Source organism: Odontomachus brunneus, unplaced genomic scaffold (assembly GCF_010583005.1).
Source record: "Odontomachus brunneus isolate Ranch 3 - 2012 unplaced genomic scaffold, Obru_v1 Obru_scaffold_286, whole genome shotgun sequence".
NCBI lineage: Eukaryota > Metazoa > Arthropoda > Insecta > Hymenoptera > Formicidae > Odontomachus > Odontomachus brunneus.
Window position 1 is genome coordinate 937 of NW_022639736.1, and position 21,698 is coordinate 22,634.

The following is a 21,698-nucleotide window of genomic DNA, read 5'->3' on the forward strand; positions in this document are numbered from 1 at the left end:
AACCTAGCACAATAAAAAAAATTTCGAAAATCAAAAAGTGGGGGGCTACCAAAAAAAACGGTTTTTTCCATTTTTCTCGCTCATTTTTCGTATTAAAAATTTATAATTCGAGCACAATGTAGCACAAACCTAGCACAAATCAGCACAACTGTCAAAATTAATAAATTCGAAAAGTGGGGGGCTAACTTCATACAGGCTTACTTAAGACATTACTTAAGTCATTACTTAAGATGGGCTTGAAATAAGATTCGACTATGAATACCGACCATAGCGAAGAATTTGAAACTAAAAAATTGGGTTTGTAGCGTTTCCGTTAGATGTCGTTAGGTTGTCCTTTGACGAATTTAAAAATCTGTAGCAAAGTCTATAAACTCTGAGGCTTGGTCTACAATAAGAATTCATATACAGCTCGAATAATAGCGGAGCCCCTCTTATAACATAAAAGGTGATTTTATTTATCAGTGGATTAGGCTTAGGGGATACCACTTAAAAAAAAACGTGTCAACAAGTACTTCATGAGTGACGTGAAAGCTATTGGAAACATTCGTGTGTCGTGCGCTACTGAGCCTCGTGCGGCTTGCACTTCAAAGTCAACTCAAGATTTGTTTACGATTTCTGCAGACTCTTAAAATATCGACTAATACGAAGTTTCCGCTATGAACAAGTTTTACATTCAATAACGAGCTAACAAATTGTTTTATTTTCGAGTTTTTCGTTTTAATAACAGATAAGGTCTCTTCTTATTTCTAAACAGTACGACTTACAGTGCAACGATATGTGTGTCAGATGTAATACATTTATGTATATTTTCTTATTTACTTATTTATTATACTTTGCATCTTTTTAATATATCTTATATTATATTTTATTTTATTTTATATTATATTTTGCATCTCTCTTTAATATTTAAGGTTATTTGAATATTGACTCAATTAAACCGTCGATTGTTGGGGAAAGAGTACATAATTAATTTCTTTATTCTTTTTCACGGTACACATGGTACACATGAAACATATGCGTGTGAGTATCTAAAAGATTGGAAAAAATACTGTGGAATGAAATATTTTTCGAATACATCTCGACAATTTTTGCATTGCGTACGTTGATGGCTAAATTGATAACTCAAATTAATTTTAGAAAAGGCTATATTTACCGAGAATCCTTTTTGGGTTGGATTCTGTTAAGTACAGGTTCATAGTTTATTTCACATCATAATGATAAATCAAATTGCAGAAGAATTCGGGTCATGTCCGAATGAGGACGACGATCGCAACACCTTCCGTCGTGGGAGGAAGGGGACGCATTTAAGGGTTAATGAAGGGGGCCGATCTCGCCACCGCTGCTACCGCCATCGAACTTTGTAATTTCATGGAACGCGAGCGAGACAGAAACGAAATTTATCGATAATAACGGCGCGAATGGCGGCGGACGGAACGAAAGGACGGCGTAGCAGAAGAAGAACAGGAGGGAGGGGGGAAAGGGGTAAGTGGAAGGTTGAAGGCAGGGCGAGAGCGGTGGCTTCAGCTGACCTTTTTAAGCCGTGAAGGGGAGATTCGGTCTGCTCGACTGGCCCGTCTGTCCCACCCCTGCGGTCCCCGCGCCATCACGTAATGATCCGTAGCGACGCTCAACTTCTTAAGGAACCCGCAGCCGCCGTCAGTGACTCTCAGTGAGGTCAGTAAAGACAGGTAATTTTACTATTATCATTTTTACTAAGCTTTTGTCTATTATTATTATTTGTCTAATATTATTATCTGTTATTATTTTTATTAGTAGATTATTCCCTTTGTATATCTGAAAAAAACCCGTTACACAAATAATTTTTCTTTTAAATCAATCTATAATTTGTAATTAAGCGCATTTATATATTAAATTTAACTGTTTGTGCCAGAAGTTTTAAAACTTAAATTATTTCAGAAAATCCGAAGAATCGCGAGTTGGAGGTTCCAAAATTCCACGAAGATTTATATGTTCAGAAAAGTCAGGACTTCACATTATTGGGAGATTAAAGATCCGAGAGACCTTCAGCTGGATAGAAGCTAGGCCGGCGGAATTACGAGCGGCGATTTTTCGCGCCTGGTATGATGTATGTATAAAGTATAATATACGTTAGAGAAGAGAGAAGAGAGAGAGAGAGAGAGAGAGAGAGAGAGAAAGAGAGAGAGAGAGAGAAAGAGAGAGAGAGAGAGAGAGAAGAGGATGCTTCAGGGCTGGCCCAAGGGGCCTCATTCTCTCCCCGCGTCTCGCGCGAGTAATGAAGGGTCTGCCGTTCACGTATCTCGGAGGTGTGACCCCGTACGGGGTCCTTTTATACCGCGCGATTTCATACTAAACTCGCCAGCACGGCGAACGACGCATTATCTAGAATGTAAAAGCCGGACTTCACGTTGGATCTATCGACGTGCCGTTACTTTCAATCGATATAACGTCGAAATGTCGTAATTTGAAATATGCAGAAAAGTTATTTCCAAGTTATTTCAAAGAATACAGTATAAGTAAAAGAACGGTATGAAAGAAGGATAAATCATTATTATATATTTGAAATTTACATTTACATTACGAGCAAAATATCTAAAAAATAAAAAATATTTATTCAGTTGATACTAATAACACATTTACTTAAATTTGAATCCTTTTACTTTTATATATCTAAATTCTCTTATTTAAATAGAATAAATAGTTACTTTCATGAAAAATTAAGGTTTTAAAAAAATGTATTTTTATTTGAAAAATATTTTGGTATAAATAAATATATTATTAGCATCTACCCGAGTATATAAATATTTTTTACTTCTTGGATATTTGTTTTCTCAGTATATTATTTATTGATGCTACACACATATACACCCATCCAACGTTCGTATCGTTGATTTGAACTGAAATCATCAACAATGTAGCATTTATTCCTGCAAGTTCATGCAGGACTGCGCTTGGTGTAATCGGAAAATCTAGAAAGCAAGATAGCAGTGGCTGTAGACAATTTCCAACGTTCATTTCCCATCAACTGGAGATGAAAGAGAGAGAAAGGGGGGAGTGAAGCGCAGAGGACGGAGGGAAGGGGGCAATTCATTAAAACTGCCGAAGGCGGCGAACGATTGCTTATAGCCTGTACTTGAAGCCGCGCATTAAATCTACGTTATTACGGGTTATTACCGAGTAATGAGAAACCTCCTCGCGCCATTTACGTATCTTCTGGCCTGCCGATGCAATCCCGTTTCTCTCTCCCTGTCCTCCCTCTTCCCGCGACTACTCACCCCACACTCGTTCCCCGCAACCCATCTCTCACGTGAATTTGACGCGCGGTGGAACACCCAGTATGCGCGCGCAATTTAACCAAGGGAGTAATTTTTCATAAATTTGCTTTATGGAAAGAGCGAGAGAGAAAAAGAGATAGAGAGAAAGGGAGAGATAGTAAGAAAGGGCGAGCTAATATTGTATTTAAATCGACGTATGGAGAAACGCCAGGTGATCCAAGAGAATCGTCAAAGATAAATTTTGTATGTATTGGATTGTGTGTAATAAGTAATTTTAGATCTTTCTGGTAAAATAATTGTGTATCAGTAAATCGCTATAATTTGAGAGACAATATTTGCATAAGACTATACAGATCAAAATCGTTTGATAAAATTACGATACGAGACTGCAGTCATTTTATTTTATCCGAAAAAAATTCGAAATTGCTTCAGCAAATAATTTTAAGGCTCCGAAATTACTTGCTGCTACACAATCTAATAGTTTGGCCGCTGGAAAGCTTATCCGGCACAGAACTTTTTTACGTGATAACCAGAGAGCTGCGACTTCGAGAAAGTGTTGGTCCCGCGAATATTTTGAAAGATTTCGCTCTCGCGTTTTTCGCTAATATGCTCGTCGATTGGAATTTTGCGCACTGTTGACAGACGATTCACCGCGTCGGTGGGGGCACAGGGTGGCACTCGAGGTAGAAATAGCGAGCAAAAAGCAGAAATTCCCGCGTCCGGTGCTCCGGTTGGCCGCGCGGCACATGCGCGACTAATTACAATCCTCTTTGATGATCGCCGCCGTCTTCTTAACTCTCCTCCCTCCCCGTTGCCGCCGCCGCCGCTCGCTCCGTCGAGCTTCACCGACGATCGCGTCGGTCAACGGATGCTTTGGGCCCAGTGCTGAAAAAAAGTACACTGGAGAACAATTTCGAATTCACGGAGAAAAGAAAAGCAATGATATACGAAAAAAATCGAATAAAATTGAGAACACTGAATAAAACTTATATATTTTTTCTTGTTATATATATTAAATATATTTTATTATATTTTATTATTATTTTAATATATTTTAGATTTTATCATGTATTTTTTATTATATATATATATATATATATATATATATATATATATATATATATATATATATATATATAATAAAAAATAAATAATATAATATATAATAATAAATAATATGCAAGTTATATATATTGTTTTTTTTAATAACTTTATATAAAATCTCCAATAAATACAAAGCGATGAAAATCAGTGTCGGTTTTCATTGGCTTTTTATTATTGCGTCGATAATTTCAATGTATGCACAATTTAGCTGAATTAACATAACAAAGACGCAACTAAACGCGTTTTTGGTTGAAGCAAACAGAACTTCTAGTTTTAAGAATTGAATTTGATTTCCAGGAACCAGAAATTCTTCTTTCTACAACTAAAACGCATTTGGTTGTATTGTTGTGTCACGCTAATTCAACAAGTCTTTTTTTTCTATGTGTAATCTATTCTTCTTAATCACTGATGTACAACATTCACGCGCATGCACGCGTATAATTTTATTGGTGCAATGACATGTTTAGGAAAGGCATTGGTATTCGGGCATCCCGACGGACAATCCAAGCCAGTATGAGGAAAGGTGAAGGTCCTCTGGGATTTAGTTGGCCGGGGTTCTCGTACCCGCGGCTGGTCGCGAGAGAATCGAATCGAGATTTTCGTGGGGCAGACGTAGAAAAAGTACAAATTCCAGCGGCAAGGCTCGCGTTTGCTTTTTGCTAGCGCTTACGATTTCTCCTCGCCTCGCCTGACGAATCGTTTTCTCACGCTCGACAGCACGATCAAGATGACGTTTAATTTAAAATGCCCGTCGCCCGCCGCCACGCCGTTTTTGTTCGTCATATCGAAATTTCGAGACATCGCGAGATCCGTGTGTTTTAAAACCGCTGTATCGGAGATATCTTGCCGCACACCTCCTCGTCAAACTCGACGGCTCCGATACCCTTCTGCCGCGCCTTCTGAAATTTCAGCTCTACCGAAAATTCTAATCTACTTTCTGAATTTTTTCCCATGAAATTTTACTCAGAAAATATAATGACAGTCGAGTCACTCGAGATCTAGTGAATTTTCACTCATGTGAATTAATTTAAATGAATTAACTGACTGAATTGTCAAGCCAGTTTATTTTCATTTAAAGTTAAAGAATAATTATAACAGCGCTGCACATTTACAAAGACAAATTCTCTAATCATTTGTAAAATTTACTCGTATGAATTTAGTTTTTATTTTAAGATTAATCTTGGGATCCTAAATATGCAAAAATTACGTAAACCTTAAACATGGATACATTTTACCGTATTTCTATCTGTTCATGTTAAGTTGGTCTAGGTAAATGTTATACTCATGTTTCGGGTTTTAGGGCTAAGTTAAATATTCTTTCAATTCCTTCAATTCCGAGTGGCGATGTTTTTCTTTCGATTGAATTTTCACTTGTTTTCAATGAGATCTCACTGTAGAGAAAATTTGGAAATATATTTAAATTTGATCTCGCGGAGATATTTCAGTGATGACTTTTATCTTGATTTGAGTCGCATCGACAATTGCTTCATTACTTTAACAATAACAATTCGCATTATAACGTTGCAACACACAGAGGGACACGAGAAGGATATTAGATAGTAGACAGAGCTGCGAGGAGAAGGAACGCGCGCGCGCGCGCGACGTACAAAACGCATAATTAGCACTTTTGCGTGCGAGGGGAAAATAAGACGGCGTGGCCGGGCCCCGTCAAAGGAAGCCGGGACCCAACCTGTCTCATTGTAGGTTTCTTTATTCTATGTTTCGCGCGGCCTCCGCGCTGAGATACCCAACGTCGTCCTTCAATGGGCGTAACAGACCGCGTCGACTCGGCCGAAAAAGGCCCAAAAGGACTGGTCGTGGAAAGCCCGAAATCGTGTTAACACGCATTATGGCGGGCCCATAACGACCCGCCGACTCGCCGCCGCGCCGTCCGGAATCCACCCTACGCTTTTCGAATAAAATACTGGGTCCTGTTTGTGATTCGATCAAAGCCACGTTTCTCAAATCCGTCTAGTAACGTAGCGAAAAATTCTCGTTTCAGCTAATTATGAATATTTAGATTGCATTTTTTTCTATTTAAGTTTGAATACAATCTTTGCAAAATAACGGTCTTTCACACAGTAAAATCTTAACGCGGCGAAATCAATTCTCTAATCTGCGAGAGCAGAAAGTTACACTTGAAAAATTATGTTGTATCACTTATTGTGTTATAATTATGTTAGATCTCTCTCTTCGCAAATTAATTAATTTACCATATCGGACAAAAGAGGCCTGCAAAAAAGATATCTAATGAATCGGACCTTTTCAGAGATCTTTTTTGAAAGCCACCCTGAGGATCCAATGCGTATTACGCGCGGAGTTTCAAGGACTCGTCGAAACGGTACCGGGGGATTTATGAAAACCCACTCGCGGTACTCTGAGTCTCGTTCACCCCGGAACGAGAGCACGACGGATGCCAGACGCCGCTATTGTGTCAGCGTAATGAAATTCGCACAAAAGACTTGTTGTCGGCGAAACGAGGAAGGCAAGGAGGAAGGGAACGAAGGGCTTGAGAGGGTTGAAATCCGATCCAAGGCCCATCTGGGCAATCACAATTTCCTCGTGCGTGCACAGCCAGCCAAAAAATCCATTTCTTCGGAATCGATTCTATGCATCTTGCAAAAAGATTGAAAGAAGAAATAAGTATAAGATTAATTGAAACGGTACTTTATAACATTCTGCGATACACATGTCGAAATTTTAATGTCGCGGAATCATCAATTCTAAAATCTACGAAAGATTATATCTCGAGAAATTATATTATAATATATCGCGTGCGCGAACTAATCCATTAATTTTTTATTTCATTTTTAATTTAATAATTTCACGTCAACACAATTCGTTGTATATTGCCTCGTAATGTTGCTAGATTTATTATGTCTGTTGAGTAAGCAATTGCTTCAATTTTATTATTTTTTATTAATTTTGTTATTTTTTATTGTTTTATTATAATTTATTTGTTTATTATAACACAATATCTCTTATTACATTTATATCCCTTCATCACACTGAAAAAGGAATATTTCAAAATTTGTTCGTAGGACATAAATTTTATTCACAGAAATAAACTTTATTTCACTAAAATAAACTTTATATCCGCGAATAAATTTGTTTTCTCACTGCAGCGTCTTATTTGTCCATAAGTTTAATTTGTAGTTGATTGTATATTCTAAGAGTCCTTTTATTCTTAATTTAATCATTTCAATTTCAATTGCAGCTTAACACAAAGAAATCCTATTATATTCGGAAAGGATTTCTGGAGGGACTTAGAGACCCAACGATTTGTCGAGTCTAAATCCTAGAGATTACAAGGTCGACATCACTATAAACATTAGATTTCCTGGACGTGTGCACATATATTAAAATCTCTTCTGAACGACCTCTCTCGACATCGGTCATATCAAGAAGAATTCCCAACGAAGAGAGCGACAGGTTGTCGCTCGAGCCATCGCGTTTCCAAGAAAGTGACAGAAACACACCGAGTCGAGGTAGCGTAGCATCCGGCGCTCCCTTTGTTCCTAATTACGCCTGCGGGATCAGTCCCATGATCCCTCGGCGGTCGGGCCGAAATAATAGGGCCCGCCGCGGCGGCGACGCAACGGCGCGGCGGCAAAAAGTGGAGAAGGTGAGCGCGCGCGCGCGCGCGCACTACGTGGCCGAGTGAGTCCTCGAGATCGCCAGTCGGCCGTCGACCATCGACGCGCACGGACATTTTAAGAAGGGAGATTGCGCGTCGCGATTGCGTGAGTGGATTCAACGTCGCCGCGAGTGCCGATTGAAGAAGAGTGCAGGACGAGAGCAGGCTCATTGTACACGCATTGTTATTGCTATGCATGGACCATACGGAGTAAAATGTGAATGTCAGCGACACTGAAGACGATGATGCTGCGTGAGCTGATCCTGCTGGCGGTGGCGGCGGCATGCCTCGTGCAAGGATGGAACGTCAAGCCCGAAAGTCAGAAGGTGGCAGTCAAGTGCGAACGGCTCAGCGTGTCCTTCTGCAGAGGACTGCGCTACAACTTGACGGCGATGCCGAACTTCATGGGCCACGTGGATCAAGTGCAGGCTGAGCGAGGGGTGAGTCTGGTTTCTCTCTTGAAATACTGACCTCCTTCCTCGGGCGGGGTTTGGCTTTAGTTTTTATGACGGTTTCATCGCCATGTCTATTTATCGTACGCAAGAGTGTTTTGAGAAATCGTACCTGCGTACGACGGGCTCGTGTTTGCAGAGAGCAGGCGGGCGTCGTTGAGTAGCAATTGACAGCTGGCACTTGGCATGTGTCGCTTTAAAACGAACGTGAGTTTAAGTGATAAGTTATAATTATCGCTTGTCACACGCATTTGGAAGAGAGCTTCAGGCCATAAATCGGCTTCTCACGTTTCAAATGTGTCGTATTGTGTCATCGGGTTGGCGCGAAAGATTTGTCACGTTTGTCAAGTAAGGTAGAAAATGAAATTATCCAATTTCGAAGAATCTGTAGTATAGTTTCAAGCATCTTTAACGAAGATTCTTCCTGCTTCCATTTTAAACCCCAAACCAAACTCATCGAGAGAAAAAATATCTAAAAAATAGTAAATATTTATTTGGTGGATACTAAGAATATATTTATCTAAATCTAAACTCTTTCCGAACATAATAAAGAATCGCTTTCATAAGAAGCTGAAGTTTTAAGAAAATATTTTTTCTTATTCGAGAATTATCTTATATTGATACAAGTAAATATACTGTTAGTATCCTCTGAGTAAATATTTTTTATTTCTCAGATATTTTTTCTCACAGTGTACGTGAATTTGGCAGAAAAGTGGCGGTTCTTTCGCGTCGACTTGATGTTTCGTCAACATCAAAGTGACTGAATTGGAGCGGCTATTGATAATCGTAGATCGCCGTGATCCCTTCGACTTTACGAATCGTATCATATGCGACACACACACACACACACACACACATTAGCTAGCTGTCATACGCCGGGATCATCGATACCTGCACTTTTTCCCGCGCTATAAACAGCCACGACGTATATCGGTATCGCGCTTCAAAGCTAAGACATTTATGGCATTTATCGTACAGATATTCACGAGGTATCCCTTATCTCTCGAGCGAGTCGTAATTGGGACGGGACAACACAATGAAATCAAACGCACGCTGTAACCTTAGAATAATCCTTGGGCCTCGGCGGAGAGGTATGAGGGAGTGAAAGGGTCGGAGGGGGGGTATTTCACGGCGCATCGAGCGTTAATAAGCGATCGGAGATCAAAGAACGCGCGACCGGCTCTCATTAGCAGCGATAAGGCGAATCAAAGTCGCTGAACCGCGACGTTACAGAACAGCGGCCGGCCGAGGGAGAGAGGGCGGCAGGGAGGGACGGAGGGAGCGAAGGGAGAATACCGGTCCCTTTTTCTCCAGGCCGGAGATATATACGGTGCTCTCCGCAGGAGACGTAATTAGAAGCCAATTTCTCGTCCCTCCGCTCTCCGCGGAGATCGTCGGGTCCATCGATCGTTGGACGTTCCGCGCTTCCGCTTAGAATTCGCTTCCGCGGAATGCCACCGCGACTAATTAGCCGCAAAATGGCGGAACCGACTTGCTAATAGTCAGAGACGTCGGAGCGGTCGACGACGCTATTCGTAGGTAACTCGAAACTGCGGGTTCTTGACCTTGTTCTTTCTGCGCCGTAGATCCCATTGATAGCCCGACATAGCCAGCCGACCCCTTTCCAAAACGTTTTCTGGACGCGCGAAATAAGACGTAAAGAGAAGACCGATTACGTCGAGGTGCAGTTGTCAGAACGAAGATGAATTTTAACTTAATTCGCCGTCGAAAAAGTGGGTTTTGAGAAACTCTACGCATTCCATTTCATTCTCTTTAAATTTTTTGTAATATCTGTAGAATTGTTTCTGTTGATTGTATCTCAATATTCTACAGAATCATGAGATATTATAAAAATTTGAGAAATTATAAAAATACAATCAAAAAAGAAAGAAATCCACCAAATTCCATCTTTAATTTTAACCAATTTTATTTGAAAAGTTGAATTAAAAAGCTCGCAGAAATGTATGTGAATAAATTAACTCGTGGAAGTAGATCAGTTAATTAATTTTGCGTTGAAAATAAGAAGAGAGAAGTGGAGAAGGAGGGAACTTCCGTCTTAAAAATAATGCAAGTAAGCTTCTTCGGTGCGATTTTAGATAAGTGATGTTAGCATGGAGACACCGTAGAGAACTCTCGAGAGGGCACCGCCGCTCGCACGCGTTACGCGTCTCACGCACACCCACACACGCACGCGTACCCGCGCACACATGCGCGCATGACGCAGAGAAAGAGAGGTATTTATAGCCAACGGTTCACTCTCGCTCGCTCAGTTTTATTATCGTAATAACGTTAAGGCGGCTTCCTTTGAAGCCGCTCGAAGCGAGATAGCCCTGACGAGCAAAACCGCGTATTTTTGTAGCAGCTGCGTTCCCCCTGCACACGTGAATGTATGTGCGTGCGTGTGTGTGCGCGCGTACGCGCACACAAAGGTGTATACACGCGCCTGTATGTGGGAACATCGTCGGCGGATGCATTTGATATGCGCTTTTCACGCGATGAGCCCACTCGAAGCCGGGAATGACGATGATGTTGAATCGTGCGCGAGGGAAACTTGAAGTTCTTAGATTCTCTCTCTCTCTCCCTCCGGATTATACGAAAGCACACGTACAGGAGACTTGTGCGGTGCGAATTTCGCGACGAATTGGGCTCACGTGAACGAAACTGAAAAAGATAACGACATCGAAAATAGCCGAATTAAACTAATCTTCTGCGGCCTGAGTTGTTTTCGACTTTTTTTCTCGACCACAATTCGTATAACTTACTTCGCGACAGTAACACGTAATTCACGTGTATTTAAATATCTTAGTATTTCATTAATGCTACAATACACAATAATATATTTGTACACATATATATATATTTTTTTTTTTCTTTTTATTCATAAATGGGTAATCCATTTGATTCAAGTAAAAGAAAAATAAACGGATGCATTAAACGATAATCAACGATAATCTCAAACAATTCGTTTTAATTACGCTTCAACGGGATCTCTCATAAAGAACTCGAAGCTTCGAAAAGTGTGCCTCCATTCGACACGCGGGATTTGGGAACTTGTAAAAATTCACACTCTCCAAGAGCACGCTCGGGAGAATGCGTCGTGTCGCAACACAGTCACGCGGTTACGCAATTAATCGAGTTGCAAGTTAATGTGATCTTGCATGTGCGCGAAGCTATCTGCTATCGGACATTCGTATCCTCGATCGAACGCATCATAATAATAAAACTGATATTTTACTACATTAATCTAAAGTGCGTGCGTGCGCACACGCGCGTAATTGCATGCAGTCGCCAGGTACCAGGCGCTTAAATTGCAATTCGGTTTGCCTTCATAATTGAACGCATCTGTAATTTAACGCAGACGCGCCGCGGCGCGGCTTGCAATTACACGCGAGTGCGCTTTAGTGCCTTTATGACTTAATGCGAGCATAATACGGCGCGACGCAGGTATGAATTCATATACCTGCAATTACTCGCGATTATGATCGGTGAGATGCGGTCGCGATCTCTTTCGTTGTAGCCGCGCCGAGGGAGAAAAGGCCGGTCGAATGAAACGATGCCCGCTCGAGTCGATTATTGTGGAAAGTCAAACGAAAATACAGTGCGTTAACCCTTTCCCGGTTCCAGTTCTTTTCAGGAAGAACCGCAGGCTACACAGAAAAAAAATATAATACAACTTTCAAGTAATGAGTGTCTTCAATGAAGAATATTTTCTTGACAACAGTCCTAAAATACTCATCGCAAACTTGAGAAAGACTCGTTGTGCCGTGTACTCAAAAGAAGTATTTATTCTCTCGATAAGAATATTATAAAACTCTCTCTTTATAAAGGAAAAAGTTTGTTCGACTTTGCGTCGAGCAAACTGAATTTTTGTTTTAATTTCATGTTCTTAATTGTACTGTTCAACTGATATATTATGAACATATTTGATTTTTATGACGAAGTTGTGATAGATCTGCTGATATATAAACTTGTAATATATTCGAAACAAGCAATAACATTTACTTGAGTGCAGTATGTATTTTTCTGTGTGTAGCGGGAGGATGAAATGTCCATTGAAACATCGCTCTTTAGTAGCTTATACTTCTTGCTGCTTATCTACCATCAGTACCTTCAATATCTGTTTCGAATTGTTTTCGGCTTTTTTTGCCGAAAGACTCATAAAAAGTGACTGATTTCACGGAGATTTTGTGTAGCTCGCGCTTATTTCAATATCTCAGCATTTGACTAATGCGATAACATACATTTGCATTAATAATGTATTTAGATTGAATATATTACTAACACCCATTTGCATCAGGAACGAGTATATCAGTTCATTTTGCCTGGTCATTATCATGGAAACGGCTATGTAGTTAAAGCTAAATCGAATTACAAGAATTATCCGATTTTATCAGTTTTATTGCATTCAATGTCGACTAAATTCAGTGATATGCACATATTTCTCAGTCTTTTAATGATGCAAATGGATTAATGATTAAGAAACTGGTTTATGGAGTCAATTAGGATGTCGAAGTAGATTCGACATATGTATCAAATACAGAAATTTCTAAGACATCTTGAGAACAACTTGAAAAGTCGTTTGAAATAAGCTTTCAAGATAGTGTTTAGAAGTTTTTGCTATCTGTGTAAATATCGTGATAGAACAGGACCATAAAGGGTTAAACGTATTTCCGAATTGTGAAAAATCCCTCGAAAAACTTTCGTCTGGCGAGATCTTCATGTTTTTCAAATTTTCCAAAATATTTTCCACGATCTACGGAAATCTCATATGTCACTCAACAATAGTTTAATTGAATTTTCATCGGGTTGAATAGTTTGTGTGAGAGAAAACTCGTCTGGTTCCTCCGACCTTCTCCAATTTCAGAAAGTCAAAAAGTCTCCGGGCGTCTTCGAATTCCGGTCTCTTTTTTCCCAATTGTCGCGATCGATCCCACAGAATTTTTTCTCGCATTATCATTTCCGCGGAGCGTATCGGGGTAACGTTTGTCTCATAAATGGTATGACGAGGCCCTCGAGATAACGCGGACGGCACCGCGGTGGTCGTCGGAGTACGCATCGAGCTCAAAGGACGCCGCTATCGTTCTCCGTTTTCTCCCCCCCGCTGTCCCTCTCCCCCCTTCCCCCTGAACTTCACGTTCTTCCTCCTTCGTTCTCCCCGTTCGCGTCCCTCCCGTCTCATTCCCCGCGTCATCGACGACTCTTACACGAGCTTGGTATCCGTCGGTGATACCATTAAACACACGTGTGTGTGTAAGTCGTCACGCGCGTACACCAACGTCGCTCGTAAAAGTGCTGTTCCGCAGTCCTTGGGGCTTCACGAACCGCCGCTTTTCGAAATTAAAGTCTTGTCGACTGCGTTCGCAGCGCTCCGCGCAAGCTGCGTCCTAACCCAGACAGATTTATAATTACCACGACGCGAGACAATTGATGATAGAAATTTTACTTAGAAATTTTAATTAGAATATTCTATATAAAATATTCTTCTTAATATAATATCAGAATTTATATAAAAAAATTATAATATATCTGCCGTGTATATTTTCGTATTTCTTTCGTATTTCTATTTTGTCATTCAGTATGATAAATATGTGTACTATATAAACCACTTCTGAGAGATGCAACCTTTACAAATTACCTAATAGAGTTGTCGCCAAATTTACACCTGTCTGGGAAGTTGCAAGATTGTTTCAACCGGTCGCAATCGTTCATGTGTTGTGACAATCGGCTATTTTGCATATGTAGCTTCCCAATTCGATCGAAGCTTCCGATTCAACAGTTTGCCGTCGATTTTTCACAAAGCATTCCACGATGCGGTTGCATACTTTGAGCTTTTTGCACGGAGATTCTGCATGTAATCCTCTTGCTCGTTACGGTCTGTGGAACTAAACTTTCGTTGTTCTTCGAAAGAAGACTCGAAAGAGAAAGGAGGTTACGTTCTTCGCCGATGCGATCGAACGCGGAGGAATCGCGGGAGTGCGCTCTCCCCGGGAACAGCGTATCGACATCTGCAGCCTCTTGCGCAATTAACGAGGTCGTTTTATCCGACTGATCTCTCGACGCATTCATCTACGAAATTTGCATCCGACGCTCGATAATACCCGAGGAAGTATAAATTATCTTGGCCCTATAAAAGAAAAATTTAAATGTAAATGCCTCCGGTACAACATGACTTTTACATTATATGGAGCTCTCGGGTTTTCCAAGACGGATTTTTAGACTCTCGACTTCGACTTTTCGAAATTGGAGAGTGTCGAAAAAGAGCCCAACGAGTCTTCCACGATGAAATATTTAACGCGAAAGAAATTCGATCGAATCGAGTGACACTTAACATTTCCATAATTCGTAGAAAGTCTTCCAGAAAGTTTCAAAGTTATGAAAATAAAACCATAATTGTATTACTCATAAAGAAAAGAAGAGTAATTTAAGTGATCTGAAGAGTTTGTTAGAATAAAAATTCTCACAGAATTCGCGAATGTGCAGAGAATGTGAGTTGAGATTCGCAGACCCGAAACGTTCAAAACACACCGAAACTTGCGCGACTGATCGTTCCTCGGAACCAGCTAGTCGACATCCTGCTAGTCAGGACAATTACAGAGGGATTAGCTCGAACACGTTTCGCGAGCTGATGGCTCCTCCAAGCCTCGATGATCCTAAGAAAGGCGCCACCGCCAATCACATGCCGTCGTTCCCGGAAGGCGGCAAATTGCAGGGCGCGCTTGGTCATTCTCCTCGTCCCGAGCCCTTCAAGTGCGATATCTCGAAGATACTAAACGTTGGTTAAACTTCAATTCGCGCCGAAATTTTAAATTGCTCACGATTTAAAGTACCCGGGCTTTATATAAAAAATATAAAAAAGTACAAAAAAAATAATCGAATGTCGATAACACTCCGGGTTACATGTAATTTTTATTTTATTTTTAATTTTTTTAATTTTAAATCTCTCTCTCTCTCTCTCTCTCTCTCTCTCTCTCTAAAATAGAATTTTCAATATCAAATATGTTTAATTTAAAAGAGTAACCTCTTCAGTAGTAATGCAAAATGACTGCGTGATTATCATTAGAATGTTTTCTTTTACTAATAAACATCTAAATTTTTTTTTCCTTATTGCTATTTACTTTAATTAAATAATTTTGAAAAATAAAATACAAAATACATCTAATTTGTACTTGCTGTGAATTACAAAAGAATACAATAGTTTAAATAAATCAGAAGAACTTTAATATTTAATCACGAAAGTTTTCGGTACACATATATATACCATATATTTAAATTTAATTTAAAATAAAATTTAAATATATAATATTTGATAAAAAAAAAGTTTTAAATTTAGAACTTTCAAATAATTTATTTAACTTTCAATAATTCAGCAATTCCAAATTCTTCGTGAAAATTAAGGATTTTTAAGACACGCAATTTCGGCATTCACAAAGCTTCAGAGCTAAATAATCGTGCCGATTGTCTGGGAAAATTTTATAGCTCTAACTTTGTCACCATTTCTTATTTTAAAACACGCAGTGTAAAATATTTTCCGGAAAAACCGTAAAGAAAAAGGTCTAAATTTTTCCAAAGACTCGATATCTCCAAGATATGGGAATTCATTGTCCGAGCACGAACGACATTTGATTTATTGCATTTCACCGCGGAGACGATAGACGACAGCAGGAAGCAAAAAGCTCCGAAAGCGAGGCCGGGATCGCACCCCCTCGCAAAAAGTATCCCTCCTCGGTTTGCGACATCGCGTCTTGGCGATTTATGCGTCACGTCGCATAAATATACATGCAGTCCTACAAAGGATCCTCACAATGACTCGATCGAGGCGGAACGAGCGCGCCGCGTAAGGACAAAAGCGGGAAGGAAAAGGGAGCGGACTGCAATAAGAAGTAAGTCGGCTCCGTTCATCCGTCTGTCTGTCTCTTCTTCTATCCGTGAGTTGTCTGTCAAGCCGCTTTGAAAATGCCTCGAAGGGGACCATGATGCGTAAGGGAGGGTGAGGGGGAGGGAGACGGGAGATACAGGCGGAAAGGAGAGAACGCGCCGTTTTCTACTCCCGTCTTCTTCTGGTCATTCCCGGAGGAGAAGAATGCGAAATAATGAACGAACCGGTCTGCTCCGATTTCTTCTGCGGCGTGTCGCCCTTTCGCGCTCTCCCTCGCTCTCGGGATTCGCGACGCGAGATCCGATTATAAAAAAAGAAAGAAGAAGAATGACAACAAACGCATACCGCGACAGCGATGTAGTTTCGACGAGTTCAATTATCGGTCCTGCCGGGACTTGAAGCGCGATCCCGCAGAAAATATTAAGACAGCTGCGTCGGAAATATCAGTCCCTTTGCCAGCTTCGATTATTGATCGGTTGTCTACCGTACGCGAGGAATAGAAATAATCCGCGTGCGATTTCAAGACGGGGTTTCTCTCCTCCCTCTTTCTCTCTCGTTCTCTTTCTCTCCTCGTGTTGTTGCCTCCCGGCCGCGCTGCTGGTCCACCTTGATCGGTGAGAAGAGAACCCGAAGAGAGCATCACGATGAGTAGGGAGAGGAGGAGAATGAGGGGGGGGGGGACGAAGCGGCAGAGGGCTCCGGCGTTACGGGTTACCACGTAATTTCATGAGGCTATAATTTGGGAGCGCCGTGGAAGAGAAGAGCATCGGGTTCGCCCGTAATGGGCGAATCTAGAGGGCGAGAGGGGCCAGGGGGGCGACAGGTAAGGGGGGCCAGCAGAGGGAGAGATGGGCCCGGTGGGCCGCAGCAGCGCGCGGGCCCCGGCGAGGACGTGCGAAGATCTATCGGGATTGAGGCGGGAAGAATGGGCGGGATAATTACCCCCGATGCCCACCGCTCGTTATATCTCATGGAAGCGAAGCGTCTCCTCCCCGCCCCGTTAGGTGCATTACCCTCTCTCGTTCTCTCTCTCTCTCTCTCTCTCTTTCTTCATCTTCCTTCGTGTTGTTGTCTTCGCCTTGCGTGTTTAGAATTTAGAAAAACGCGAAGGCTCATCCGAAACGTGGAGAATCCCGCGGACGGTATAAGATCTACAGGATGTGGGATGATGGAGCATGTGTTCTTGGCAAGTTTGATAAATGGATGTACCATCAACGACGTCAAGTACTCTTCGCAGCGAGCAGTAGCGATTGCGAGCGATCGGAGTAATCGATGAAATACGATCGGGTTTTCGAATGAGAGATGATTGAAAATCGAAGGCTCATGGGGAAGTAAATTTTTAACAGGTGAAGGCGAGCAAAATATTTCACAGAGAACTTGTGTGTATAACATGTGTATATATATCTATATACACTTATTTATAACGTACTGTCGAAATTTCGGTTGAAGTCGTCGGAATTCAGTCTAAATCACCAAGATTTCTAACTTAAACATAATTTTAATAATTTCAATTGGAATTTCAGAATTATTCATATTTCATCAGAAACCTGTTTATCCAAGCAAATTTTCTTTTTTAGTGTGTAATACAATTGGATGATTAAAGATTGAAATATTTTATTAATATCTCGCAACGTATCCGATAGAGAGAATTTATTTTTTAATAATCCTCAGGAGATATATATATACATTTTTCTATGGAATGCGTTGTGAAGTTGAACGAGATAAAAGTAGTGTTGCAGCTTCTAATCATTTGACTGTATACCAGATTCACTCTTTCATTTCGAATGAAAATATCCACTCGAGAACGATCGTTCTACTCTTCGAGTGAAATTTTACTCCAAGAAATTTAAAAAAGTATATACGCACATTTTTGCCAGGTTGTTTTCAATTATGTTTTTAATGACGCATTTGTTTGCAGCTGACGACTTTCATGCCACTGGTCCACTACAACTGCTCGAGACATCTTCGGCTCTTCTTATGTGCCGTTTTCGCGCCGGTCTGCTCGGAACATGTGACTATACAAATACCGGTCTGCAAGTCCCTCTGCCTTTCCGTAAGGAGAGATTGCGAACCGGCGTTAACCACCCTCACGCTTCCATGGCCGCATATGCTGGACTGCGACCGCTTCCCGAATCAGGGTGAGCATCCATTTATCACTGCACCAGCTAGTCAATCAGTAGTCGATAATCTACATCTCATCGAATCGAGACGGCATTTTAAACCTACGTTCAACACTGAATCAACACGAGTTATACACGAGAGTAACTAATTTCTTTTGGTAGACGGCAGAAGCGATTTATGACTCTACTCATTAATTTTCCAATTTTTTTACAGCGCATATGTACGTGGAGCGCATAAATGGAGTTCTATTGAGTGTATAAGAATAGACGAGATACTTTCACCTTTCTACGACTTTCCATACCGAGAAGGACACTCCATTTGCGCACTCCACTGTGTACACAGAGCCTTCTGTAAAAAAGAACTTTACATAGAGATATATATCTTCATTTTTTGTGTATAAAAATATTTTTGTTCTTTACAAAAAAATATCTTTTTGACCTTTGTTGCAGATAACGTACTCTGTGTAAAATCACCGGATGATACATTGGACGATACCAGTTTGCCGGTACTGCCAAGCGTGCAACAACAGTGGCCGATCGTGCACGAGCAGCCGCTGCAGATCTCCACGCAAGAGCAGCAGCAACATCATCACCAGTGCCCTCCGCCCTTTGTGCAGATCCCTGAAGTGAACACGGTTAGAACGCAGTCGATGAGTGGAGAATAATCAGAAAATAAATCAACATTTTCTCAACGATTATCTCACACGGCTGCTTCAGATCTCGTGTGCACCACGCTGCGGCACCGACGCCTACTATCGCGCGGAGGACAAGAGGTTCGCCGAGCGTTGGATGACCGGCTGGGCATGGCTGTGCTTCCTGTCGACTTCCTTCACTTTGCTGACCTTCTGGGTCGAGCCGTCTAGGTTTCGCTATCCCGAGAGGCCGATAGTCTTCTTGGCTCTCTGCTACAATCTTCTCTCCGTGGCATACATCGTCCGAGGTGTCGTGGGCGCTGAAAATCTCAGCTGCGCTATTCAGATCGATGGAACAAGCTACGTTCCCGTAAGTGGTCGATACACTATATTTAAATGCTGCTTTTTTTTCACGAGAAAGTAAATCTTAAATGGTCGTGAACTAGTAACCGGTTTAATATTCATCATCAAGAGTAGATGTTATCGCCGCTAAAAAAGTTTTTTAATTATTTCGCCTGTTAATAAGCGTTTCTTCATCGATAGGTTCGTGATGGCCTGAAGAGTGTTCCCTGTACAATTTGGTGGTTGGTCAGGTACTATCTGGGACTAGCCAGCAGCACATGGTGGGCAGTTCTTTGCGGTTGCTGGCTGTTGAGCGCCAGGAACGAGTGGAGCAGCGAGGCTCTTCACAACATCGCATCTTATCTTCATGCAGCCGCGTGGATTCTTCCAGTACTCTTTACAGGAGGTAAAGTTACAACAGAGAGAGAGAAATCTTCTCGATATCTTCTTGAGAATCTCTAAAATAAAGATGCTAGTTATTAATTTTCTATCATAATGACACTTCTCATTTTCTTATCTCTGTCCAGGAAGCCTGTTGTCACGCAACGTGGTGGCGGACGAGCTGACCGGGCTATGCCAGATCTCTGACGAGTCGGCGCTTTGGCTGGAGGTGATACCGCACGCCGCATTATTGCTGCTGGGTTGTGTGTTCGGCAGCATTGCTGGAAGCGCGCTGGTTCGCGTTCGAAGAGCCGTGCGTTGCGCTGGCCGTAGTGCCACGAAGTTGGAGCGTCTAATGACCCGGTTGGGTATCTTCGCGCTACTGTACGCGTTGCCGGCACTGGGTGGCCTCATCTGCGTCTTACACGAATCGTCGGTGAGGCCGCGATGGCGGAAACTGGCGTTACTGGCTGCGTTGGACTGCCGCGCTACCCAAAATTGCGCACCAGGCCCGGTCTATCGAGCTGCCGGCCTCGAAGTAGCTCTCCTCAGGCTCTTCTTGTCGCTCGTGGTTGGCGTTACTTCCGGCATGTGGGTCTGGTCTGGTAAAACCTGCCGAGCTTGGAGCAGGCTTCTCGCTGCGCCCAGCAAGCCTGTCAGGATGCAGACTCCTTTCCAAGGCATCAAACAGGATGCTAACGTCGCTTGAGGAATTTTCGGTTGAACTACTGACGTGGTAAGAGTAAAGACCGCCAGTCTTGAGAAAATATTAATATATGAAAAGTAGCAGTACTCCATACGCATGAGGTAATTGGAAAACGGTGACGTTATCAACCGTTTTAATTTGTGTAATAAAATATTAATTTTGCAAGTTATAATTAATATAACAATAATATAAGTATACAAATAATATAAGTATGTATATAAACCTATTAAAGTATACTATATATTTAAGATAAAGTATACTATATATTTTCGTGAAATTATGTGCATTTCTCATTCATGCTATAATTTGACAAAATTTACCGATACAGATTATTAAAATAACGAAGTTCTTCATATAAGATAAAACCCTAAAAGACTGGCAGTTTTTATTTTTATTTTGTCGGGGTGGTCGAACTTATTCGAGCAACAATACGAATATTCGGGGATATAAAATACGTAGCGGTGAAGACACGTTGGATATTTTACGTTATTAATATTTGTTTTAGACGTTCCGTAGATAATCTTTGGATATCCCTTGAACCTTCGTGTTGTTAGGCTGGCTTGTGAGAGATTAATTTTATAACCATGGCAGCATTCGCTGAGTGGTTTCATGTGATTTTATTTATGAGTCAAAACATAAGAATGCTTGTACGGGTCGGTAAATGCTGAGAATGATTGCTTTTGTATATATACGTTGTACATATTGTAAAAATGTGATGTACGTATGAGAAGTCGTAGAGTATAAAGATTATAAATCTGCAGTTAACACATTGACTACCGTGATGGTTACCGGTGACCAACATTATTATACTATTGCGTCTTGTTAAATAAAGTATAATTTTTGTATCTAAAAATTTGATTGTGCGATTCATAAAGCGCTAATAAAATGAGATAAAAAGTCTGTGCATTGGGAGTTACATTTATTTTTCGTATATATCATAAATTTAATTATCAGTTCGGTTTTTGTACAATCTATGAAAGTGCGACAATCAATGTGTTAACGTTGAATTATGGCATTATTATAATAATGGCAAAAGTGTGTATCTTGATACAACTTTAATAAATACCAGTCACTATTTTTACTTGTAAATTGTTTTTATTCTTAAGTTATTTAAACTTTTTATTCTAAACTTATCATTTTATTAAAGTTTTTATTCTAAAGTTATTTGTTTAGAAATGCAGGTGATGAAATACA

The 21,698-nt window shown here is 41.0% G+C and overlaps 1 protein-coding gene across 1 annotated transcript; it reads left to right on the forward strand.

Annotated features, from left to right (window-relative positions):
- Window positions 1–8,030: 8,030 nt before the first annotated feature.
- Window positions 8,031–21,593, forward strand: LOC116853203 (frizzled-9-like). Its single transcript, XM_032834157.1, has 6 exons — window positions 8,031–8,435; window positions 18,242–18,461; window positions 18,894–19,078; window positions 19,161–19,445; window positions 19,619–19,823; window positions 19,945–21,593. Exons 1-6 carry the CDS (start codon window positions 8,217–8,219, stop codon window positions 20,505–20,507), a joined length of 1,677 nt encoding a protein of 558 aa, XP_032690048.1. The 5' UTR covers window positions 8,031–8,216; the 3' UTR covers window positions 20,508–21,593.
- Window positions 21,594–21,698: the final 105 nt, after the last annotated feature.